This window comes from Molothrus aeneus, chromosome Z (assembly GCF_037042795.1).
Source record: "Molothrus aeneus isolate 106 chromosome Z, BPBGC_Maene_1.0, whole genome shotgun sequence".
Taxonomy (NCBI): domain Eukaryota; kingdom Metazoa; phylum Chordata; class Aves; order Passeriformes; family Icteridae; genus Molothrus; species Molothrus aeneus.
The window spans coordinates 57,790,024-57,800,641 of NC_089680.1; the positions used below are offsets into that span (position 1 = coordinate 57,790,024).

At 47.7% G+C, this 10,618-nt stretch overlaps 1 protein-coding gene across 1 annotated transcript; it reads right to left on the reverse strand.

Annotated features, from left to right (window-relative positions):
- Window positions 1-7,603: 7,603 nt before the first annotated feature.
- On the reverse strand, window positions 7,604-9,864 carry LOC136569400 (uncharacterized). Its single transcript, XM_066569793.1, has 3 exons — window positions 9,463-9,864; window positions 8,945-9,005; window positions 7,604-8,207 (listed from the first exon to the last, which is right to left on the reverse strand). Exons 1-3 carry the CDS (start codon window positions 9,862-9,864, stop codon window positions 7,807-7,809), a joined length of 864 nt encoding a protein of 287 aa, XP_066425890.1. The 3' UTR covers window positions 7,604-7,806.
- Window positions 9,865-10,618: the final 754 nt, after the last annotated feature.

The following is a 10,618-nucleotide window of genomic DNA, read 5'->3' on the forward strand; positions in this document are numbered from 1 at the left end:
GAGAAGAAGGGAAGCTTGCATTTCTTTGGAAACATTAAAAAAAAAAAAAAAAAAAAAAGAAGAAGAAGCAAATGGTCGAGCTTCCTAAGGTGTTTTCCTCCAGTTAACTTCTGAAGAACAGTTTCATCTGAGTCTTGTTTCGGGGAGGCACTGATATTTTGTGCAACTTTTGCCAAAACCAAGCAGCCGGTCAACAGCAGGCAAAACAACAACAATAGCAACAACAACAACAACAACAACCAAAAAACCCCCACCAAAACAAAAAACCCCAAAAAACAAGCAGGAAAAATCATGGTGTTAACAAAAAACACTCTTCCCACTCCTGTTGTCAGGCAAACTTGTAGCGTGATCTCTCGTCACTGGAAGGAGGATGTCCTAAAGCACTGCCATTTCCTTCTGCCCCCTCTCATCCATCTCTCCGGGTTTGAGAACAGCATGAAAACACCAGTAAAAGCCCCACCTAGCTTTTAGGGTGCGGGGGCCGACGGGAAGAAGTTTGGGTTAGCGCCGGAACGGAAGGTGTGCTGTGAGGGAGGGGTGGAAGGAGAGATGGAGGAGGAATAGAGGGATAGAGAGAGGTATGCAGGGTGAGGGGATGGCAGGACGGCTCATCCCTGCTCGAGCACCTATCTAGGGGCGTGTGGGGTGTGACTGAGGGGGGCCGATGTCGTGCTGGCCCCTCACTCTGGGTCGGTTATACACGGCGTCCCTCGGAGGGGGGGGGGGGGGGGCTGCCAGGGGGCTGCTGTTGGCGGTGGGAGGAGCGAAGATAATTACTAAATACATATATACATATATACATATATACACATATACACACCCTACAGATGCCCTTACACAGACACATGTGTGTATGCATGTGTATGCATATGTATGCATCCATCATCCATATAAGTATTTATAGATATGATAACAAGCCTATGTTCCCCCCGGCGCTTGACTCCAAGGAGAGGGAAGGCGCTCTGCCATTCTCAGCTACAGACTTCTACGGAATGTTTCCACGGGGAGAGCACCGCAGAAGCCCCAGGCAGGCGGGCATTCCCTGCCGGCACAGCCTTCGGAGACCTGGCGGACAAAGAGAGCTCTGTGAGGATCCAAACGCAAGCCCCGAGCGAACCGAGGGAATTCAGCACGAGTGCCCGGCTGAGCGAAAAAAAAACAGAGTAAGAGTCGACAGCGGTCCCCCAATCAGAAACACATGTTTCCGCTTCTTGGAGAGGGCATTTAAGTTTAGTTAAGATACTTGAAGGGAGATGCAGTGCGTGAGTACGCGGTGTGCAGCCCTAGGAACGGCTGTGTCGAGGTCCACAGAGATGCTCGGGAACAGCTCATAGAAGGTTGAAAAAGTGTAAATAATGTCAGCAGAAAAGGAGAGAAACTTTGGTCCTAACAGAGAACATCACTCGTTTCTAAGCCACCGGCTACATCTCACCCTGCCGCCTCGTTGTCTGAAGTTTCCCGGGAAGTTCTCCCAAACATCATGACACACCGCAGAGTCTCCAAAAGGGGAAGGGAAAGAGGAGGACAGAATGCTCTAATCTACACCCCGCCAGTACGGTATCTGTAGTTCACCGAATCCCCGCTTACACGGCGTCTCCTCCCGGTGGAGTGAGAAAGCATCACTGCAAAGCCGTGAGAGCGCCTTGGACTTGCAGATCAGACGGCAGCGGTTGCGACCCGAGATGAGGGCTACCCCACCCCTCCGGCCGCCAGCCTACCTTCCCCCACTTCCTCTCTCCAAGCCCAGTACCTGCGACGCACTACAGAGCAGCGCCCGGATGAATGCTGCCCCCTCCCCGGCTCAACGCTCCTCTGTCATGCAACGCTTTGGGTAGGAAGGAGGGAATTTTCTTTTTATCTTTTAAAATTGCTTGAAAGTTTCTATTTACGGCTCGTTTCCTGATGAAAAGAAGCAGAAAATAACGTCCAAATACCACCACTACTACTACTACTACTACTACTACTACTACTACTACTACTACTACAATTACTACTATATATATATATGTATATAGATATAGATACAGATATAAATTGAAAGAAAAAAGATAGAAAAGGCTGGACGGACTCTGCTGCAGTGCTGCGGCGAGGTCGGCATTCTTTTGGGGCCAAGCGTTGGGTTGAGCAGCACTGCTTCTGCTGCTAGAGCTTATTTCATGGGGTAGAGTGCGGGCGGGAGCCTGCGCGCCCGCGGAACAGCGCTTAGCATCTCCGCGGCTGTGCCCTCGCCCCGAGTCTCCCCATCCCCTCTTCACGTTCAAGACTTAGCGGAGAGGTCGCGTCTACTGACGTCAGCTGAAGGCATTCTGTACATCCGTCTACACTTACATACATTAACGAAAGTAGGGCAATAAAAAAAAATAAAAAGAAGAAAAGAGTATACAAATCCCCCTGTTCGGAGAAGAGACCGCGGATCCTGGGAGCGATCGTCCCTATGTGAGAAGATCCTAATTAGCGGGAATTAGTGGGGCCTCCCCTTTTCTTCCAAATATCATCATCATTGTCAACAAAATAAACATCCCCGAAACGAGCGATCGGGGCCGGGCGGCGGCGCGTAGAAGAGCCCGTATGGGAGCGGGCGGCTGCGGTGTGTGAGCCGGAATCCACTGTTGTGCCATTCTTTTCTCCTCCTCCTGCTCCTGTTTGCTCCAGCGTGTGTTACTTTTAATACTGATGCGTGTGTAAGGTATATTTGCATTATGTTTAATTTACTTAATATTGCAGCCTACCACTTGTCCTTTGCTCCTGTCTTTCTATTTCTTCAAATATACTTCTCCTTTCCCCCATTCCCTCCTATTTCCCCGTGTTTTGCTGAGACTGAAGTGTATGTGTCTTTATATCCAGTTTCTTCCATGCTTCTATTCTGTATAAGATTACAGATTATGAACAATGCTAGTTTTACAAATCAAAGTGCATAAGATGTTTATTGGACATTAAAAAGGCTTGAGGATCTTACTACCCTGCTCAGTTATCACAACGCTAGCTGGAGACGGGAAGTTGATTATCTAAGTAACTTCATATTAAGAAAAGCAAGTTTTAGAAATCACCAACACACCCCTCCTCTTCTGTCCCATTTTAAGGTATAAAGCAATATAGATAAGGGGTGTAGTGGGGGCAATTTAAATGGATTTTAAAATTTCATTGCTGTTTTGCAGCCTCTAAGTGTACTTGTATCTGCCTTTATTTCAGAAATACTTTATTTCAGAATTCTTTCTTAAAATATGCAGAGCCAGGTACGGAGACCTTTCTCTGGGGAAGACATTTTGTAGTTTCTGTCTTAGGTGCCGCATTATTAAATGTGTGACATACGGTTTCTAACATAAGCATGTTTGAATCCAGCACCTAATTTTTCATAGAAAGAGCATTTAGATTTTTTAAAAAAATATTGCTTGTAGCCTTACACCTGCTTTATCCGAAAATCCATAGGCCTTGAATTATATGACAATCACAGGTAGGACATTTCAGTTTACCTTAATGTGTAATGAAAATAAAGAAGAGTAGTTTAAATAGTAAAACCAGAAGATTACTCTGTTTTTATAGTCCAGGAATGTTGTTTTTAAACGAAAAACGTCATTCCACTTAAAAAAAAATAAAGCCCATGCATAGTATTTTTTTCTTTTTTGAAAGCTCAAATGCGTAGATTATGAATGACTCACCTGAATGGACATATCGGGCAAAAGTTATCCCTCCCCAAAGACTGTTATGCATGGATTTTTATAATAAAGATTAGAGTGTCTTTTACTCTGTGCCGATTTCATCACAAGTATCTTTTAATTATTTGCCGTTTCTAACGTTATTTCCAGCGCTACTCCTCGCTCCAGTTTTACAAGCCCTACGCTCACATGTCACCCAGTAAAAAACAGTCATGTGCCTACACGTAAAACGTGTGAAAAAATAATATTCTCCCAAAACGGAAATCGACACGGTCATCCATCAGATTAGTTTACCACATATAGCAGCAATCCATTAAGAAAGCACCATTTCTACACATTTTTACGAATAGTGGGTGCCGGGGATTCCCGGCCCGCGGACGCAATCCATCCCCCGCCCATCTCCTTCTTTTAATGAGCACACGTGAGTGCACGTGCAGCTGTCGCTGCCTTGAGGAGCCGCATTTGCGTGTGCGGGGAGGCAGTCAAAAGTGAGCGTGGGTCTGTCTGTCTTTCCGTCCCTGCAGCGCATCCCGCATCGTCCCCCGCACCCCATGGTGGCTTACCCCGCGCCTCGCTGCAGCCCTGACGACACGGGGGTAGCCCCCGCCTCCGCCCCCGGATCAACCCCCCGCCAGGATGCCGGGGGTCCGCCTCGCAGCTTCCCTCCCCCTCCTTTCCTCTCCTTGCCCCGCTTTACTGCACGGCGGCCCTGCGAATCACAGCGGTCTCTTTTGTATCAGCCCTAGGGCTGGAGGGGTGGCAGCGCACCACTTCCTCGCCCTGCCTGCGCCTCTGCCGGGGCCACGGGCAGAATAGGGAGAGCTACGTGTCCCCTCAGATCCCAGACACTTAAACATGGCGGGTGGAGTACGAACAATAAATACAGCCCCCGCCCCCTCCTCAGCCATCCCACATATACATTGCCCAATATCGGCCTAATACCGGATTTACCGCTAAAACCAGTGGTGCCTATGTTCTGCTGCGCATCTGCACGAATCATCCAAGGTGACTAAAATTCCACCGAAGTTCGCGATTTCTTGGATTCCCGTCCAAGATAAACACATTAATATATAACAGTGCTAATAATGCTCTGATTTGGAGTGGCCGCTGCGTGAGACAGATTGCTGGGTTGTAAATAATAAATGTCTGAAATAAATCCTTTTCTCCATATTCTCATTCATTTCCTCCATCATCCCTTTTTTTTTTTCCTTCCCACCAATGCTTTTAATACCTATCCTTCTCTAAACCCAGTATTCAGCATTTTACACTTAAATTTTCTCCCACTTCTCTTCATCCCTGTCTTATACTATATGCAAATAATCCGAACTGCATATTGTTCTACACATAAACTTTATTTTTAGAAAAGTGAAGGTGCAAGTACTGTGGGTATAGTAGAAGTATTTTCTCATTTTCTCTTTATTTTCTCTTTACTTTTCGTTTTGTTCTTACTTTTTTATTTCCCCTGCAGGACTGAAATATTGAAATGAAAAAATGTAGAACGTCAAACAGATAATATTTGGTGAAATAATTAAAGTTTGGCATGACAATTTTTTTCCTGTAAGAGAAAAAACCCCAGAATTTAGAGTTTTATCTGTGTATACACACACACACACACACACACACAAACACGAAAATCTATTTTTTTACACACAAGCTTCCAGTGAGTATACACCCTCAATGTGTACCTCCTCTGGAAATAATAATAAAAAGCCAATGACCATTTTTTTGTGGTTCAGAACATGTCTCCTTATTAGAGGTACAAAGGCAGAAATCAAGAGAAGAAGAAGAGGGGATGGAAGTTGTGTTTCTTTTATCCAGAATTCATGTGATCACTAAATGTTAAGGTGTTCAGAGGTTGAAGTACTAAACTCTTTGTTAGGTGTGTTTTGGCGAGCATGCAGAATGCTAGTTTCAGCTCCAGCCCGGGATGACTGGCCAGAGAAGCTGACTCTGTGCAAGGCATGGTTTTGGCTTGTGGCACGGGCTGAAGAGGAATGAACCAAATTTCCTCGATGTCGTTTCTGTTCTTTTATTTGAGTATTCAGTTTTTATTTAGGTGTAAAATAACTGACCGAAAAGACAAGGTTTGGAATGCACTGAATGCACAGCTATCTCTCTGTTTCCCACGAATGTGTTCCCAGCCGGGGAGTGAATTAGATTCTTATTTTTTTGCTGCTTTTATGGGTTGCCTTTTTTTTTTGTTGTTGTTTTGGTTTTTTTTTTTTTTTTTCTGTTTCAGACCTTGCTATATTTTGATTTGATTTTAAATTCAGTCCGCAGGTACGAAGTTCATATTCACCTTTCCCGAGCCGCCCAGTGTACAATGCCTGGGTAGGCCGGACTCCGCCTCTGGGAGGGGAGAAAAGGCGGGAAGGCGGCGGGAGGACATTCAGTTCCTCCGTGGGATCGGTCCCGCCCAAGGCCCGCGGCTGCCCGTCCCGCTGCCCCGAGCCCCGCACCCCTCATCCTCTCCGGCGGCGGGGGAACAGCGCCACCTCCCGGTGCCTGTCCGTTGGCAGGACCCGCGCCGAGAGCGGATCCTGCAGTCCGTCTCCAGTGCTGTCCTCCTGACACCCTGCTGTCCTACGGATACTCCACTGATACTGTACAGGACGTGCCCTTCCAGTGCTGTCCCACTGATACCCCTGGTCGCCGTGTATGGACTCTGCTCCAGAAAAAATTTTAAAATAGTAATTAAAAAATTTTAAAGTGGTAGTAAAAAACCCGAACTATTTATTGAGAGATACCTAGCGAGAAGAAGCTTGCTCCGCAGATAGAGCATCCCTCGGGTGATAGGCATTCTCGGCTCTCCGCGCCGTCTCTACTCCTCGTCCCCAGAGGGGGCGGGGTGTGGTAATTATAGCCTCCTTCCCCTCCCTACACCGCGTTTCGCATGTTGTTTGCCGCGATCAAAATACGGTGTCCGTCTGTGGGTGCCTGTTTGAAGAGAAGTTGGGCTTATGAAACGCAGGGGGCGGGAGCTGCAATATCTCAGGGAACAACAATATTTTAGTATTCCTCCCTGCAGAATGGCCCTCCGTTCTTTATTGAATTTGTACCGGTGTTGCGTGGAAAGACCTCTTTCTCGGAAGCTCTTATTAGCTGATCGTAGTAGGCTTTTATCTTTCCTCCATTCTCCCTTCTTTTTAAAAAAAGTAATGAAAACGAAAGGTTTGATGTTACAGAAATGCAATTCTTCAGCGAGGGAATGGCGGCGAAGAGCTCTAAACGCAGTAGGCTGTTAGGAAAAAGGTGTACTCCCGGCAAGTTAGAGGTCGTGGTTGATTGGATTAACCGCGTCTTCTTCTTTATTTTTTTTTTTTTTCGGTTTCTTTTCGATTTTGGTAGTTCATTAGTGGAACTTTCTCCATGACGATGTGTTTCTATGATTGACTTTTTTACATCTCCTCTTAGGAATTTGTGGTTTTCTCATATCTCAACAGACTGTGAACAAACAGAAGAGTAACCTGTCTGTCTCTCATAGGACGATTCTTCTGCACCTGCAGGAAATGATTTCAGAAAAATTATAAGAACATAAGAACACGATGTGTTGTGTGTGCGTTGGTGCTTCTTTTTAGTTGTTTGGGGTGTTTTTTTCTTTTTTTTTCTTTCTTTTTTTTTTTTCCCAGTGGGGGCTTCAGGCTTATGTCCATAAAATATTTAAATTTAAAAGCAGCGTCGCTGCTAAATGTTGTTGCAAAATCACGCGAGATATGTCTTCCCTTCGCATGTTTTCGCTGCCGTGCTGCATGTGCCGATGGGTACAAGCAATGCACACGGAGGGAAATACACAAAATTCGGCTACATCTACCACATAGTAAAACCCGAGTGTAAATTTCTCCTCCCGTCAATAGGATAACAATTTCGAGTTATTTTTCTTAGCATAGGCATCTCAGCCAAAGGACCGAGTAGATTATCTGAGCGCCTCCTTCACTCCAGGCGGTGGGAAAATAAAGATTAAAAGCAACGACAAAACGGACGGGCTGCAAAGGTTCTAGGGAAGAAGAGTGGTGGTGGCCTTTGCCCGTTTGTCCTTCTGGCAAGGGTGTTGTCCCTCTGTTCTGGTAACACCTCAAACTGCGATGACTGTTTTGACACCAAAACGTTCTCACTCATTTTTGCTCTCTGCAACATATCACCGTCCTTACCGGCGTCATCGCGTCTCTACGCTGTGCCGCGCCTTGCAGACGAATGCACGAACAGGACAGCGCTGCTGGCACCGATTCCAACGCTGCCGGAGCACCAATCCCCCTAGCCGGGACACCAGCATCTTCATGAAAACCTCGCAGTTTTGATGCTTATACGCCTGTTGACAAAGCGTTTCGGAGCTCTCCCAGCGCATCCCCCGAACCGAGCATCGAGAGGAGAGCTTATCGGGCAGCCCATCCCACCCGGGACATCGACCAGGACAGAGACGCGAGCCCCTTGCCGTGATAGCCCACTTCTTCTCCTGTTTTCTTCTCCATCTTTCAGTAGCAACAGGGGAATCGAGAAACAGAGCTAGGGTGATGCCAGACTGCTGTTCTGTTGCCACGTTGTGGGACCTGTGGAGGTCTGGCGGGAGAACAGTTTTAAAGCGAGATGCAGGGTTGTCACCACACCTCCCTCTGACCCTTATAGGACATCAGATCCCCTTTTTAACCCCCACGAGGACGCTGAGCGGGAGAAGACAAACCTGTACACAAACCTGTACCTTGTCCCCTGGCGCAGGCTGTGCCCCATCCTTTTCCGGTACAGACCGGCACACCCCAAAAAATCACTGGAATGAGCCCACCACCTCGTTCCAACACCACTGATTTTGATTTAATCCCGAGGGACACTCGACGTCCTGTCTCTGCTCTCTAACTCCCCATGCCTGTGAGGTGCGATATTCAGGGTGTAGATATGCCACGGACTCCCTCGCGTGTGTTTAACGAGGCCTATGGGCCCGTGGGCCCACATCAGCTGATCAGGTTTGAAATCCAATAGCTTCCCCTCACGTGAATAAGATTTGTCATTGACGGCAAGAAATTAGAGGGCAGGAAGATGTTAAAAAAGGAAAAAAGGGCTGCGGCGCAGGGAATCCCTCCGTCCTGAAGGGATGCCTTCCTGGATCGCCCCCTCTTTCCGTTCGGCCCGGACCCCAACTTTCCCCGCCACGCGTTATTTCGGAAGACAGAGACATGAAGATGTGAGAGGGGACGGGGAACAGTAGGGTTTCCCCGCCTTGCCCTCAACCCCGGACACACTTTTCCCGCCTCGTAGTGACACGGCACGGCCGGACCGCTCCGAGCTCCCCCTACATCCCTCACCGGGGGCTCCCCATTCCGGTACTGTCAGCGCGGTCTCCGTTCCGCAGCCGCCCGCCGAGCACTATCATTCGCAGGGACGTCAGGAGAGGCTTCTGCAGACCAGTCCCTCTCGGATGGGCGGGAAGAAAGGAAAAAGCCACATGGGGAAGGAGGCCAGGTTGCTTTTGGAGAGGGGAAGGCGGCCACGAACGCTGGCCCACACCGGACTGCAGTGTGCCTCACTCCTCCTCTTTGCCCCGGTATTTCCCACTCACTTACCTCCCCCGTTCCCCCCCAAAACAGACAGCCACCAGCAGCGGGGAAAAGTCTTTCTAGGGGGCGTTCCTTAAGAATTCCCTCCAGGCATGGTGTGGAGTCAGAGCTTAGCCTGTGGGCCTCAGGGATACTCGAGACTGGGACAAGAGAGGGAGAGGGGTGTCGGGTGCTGCTCGCGCCCCACGCCGAGGCTACCGGGCTCGAGTAGTAGGCGGCTGGGGTGGGTATGGCCCCCCGCGCCGCCCCTAGCTGTCGTTATTAACAGTATTATTCCTACTGAGACCGATGGTAAATTTAAGAGGCCTCTGCAAGCGGAGGCGGGCGGCGGGGCTAGAGGAGACAGAGGCCATGGGGAAGAGTCTTCTGGGGAAGGTGGGCTCTGCTGGCGGCCAGCCCCCCAGGAGGGCAGCGGCCCCCTGAAGAACATTGCCGCGCGTCCCTGCTGAAGAGCCGGCGGTGCCCGGCACTTCGGGGCACAGGGGGCCAATGAGCGGCAGCTGCCCCTCTCTGCCACATCGGTGTCCGAGGGTCCTGGGTCGGAGTATCTGGATCCGGACCCCCTCGAAACTTTCACTGCTGCAGATATACCGATAGCCCTTGCAATTCCTTGGCCGGACCTTTATCTGGCCATATTCTCCCAAAGCTTTACCGAAAATTGTTGGCATCTCAGTCACAACCGGACAGGTACCTCCCTACGGTTCTGACTGAGACATCCATCACGATTTGTGAGCCATTTGCATGCCAGGATGGTATCATTCCAAGCCTTCTTCCCTCTGTAATGCCAATGACGAGACATATTATTTGCCATACAGCTATTTGGAGCAGAATGCATCAGCCAGACTGCAGCTTCTGTGGAGTTTTGCAAGTTTTGTTAAACAGAGTAAAAATAGGCCAACAGTGATATTTGTCAACATGTTCATGTTTATACCCTATATATACTATACCTCAAAACCCAAATAACGTAATGAGAAGTTGTGTTAATGTTACCGAATTAAACTAATAAGAATTACAATATATTAAAACTCAGATTCTACTAATATGAAAATAAGTATAGCATAAACAGAAAAAACGTATTTTAAGTATCAATCAAATAAAATGTTTGCAAATTGTCTTTCGTTTCTACCGATTACGGTTTTATATCAAGTTATTATTATAACAAAAATAGCTAAGCCAAACCATGTTAGAATTCCTATTACTTAAAGTACCTCAATAAAATCCTTGAATGATGCTCTTCATTCCAACGAATGCAGAAACATTTTCTTTTTTTAAAACAAAACCTAAAACATATTAGAGCTGACTTCATTTCAAAATAAGAAGAGTTGGCATTATCCTTGTTTTAATGTTCCACTACCCGAAGCTGATGAAAAAGAAGGAAACTCCTGAATTTGTGTGGTTGGAAGTTTTGGGGTTTTTGTTCCC

Excerpts from the sequence above, each read along its gene's own strand:
- LOC136569400 (XM_066569793.1), bottom strand. The coding sequence starts at position 9,864 with ATGCCAACAATTTTCGGTAAAGCTTTGGGAGAATATGGCCAGATAAAG. Across the intron at positions 9,006-9,462 it reads GTCTCAGTAGGAATAATACT|TGCTCGGCGGGCGGCTGCGG; the intron begins GTTAATAACGAC and ends TGCGAATGATAG. Across the intron at positions 8,208-8,944 it reads ACCGGAATGGGGAGCCCCCG|ACCTCCACAGGTCCCACAAC; the intron begins GTGAGGGATGTA and ends TTCTCCCGCCAG.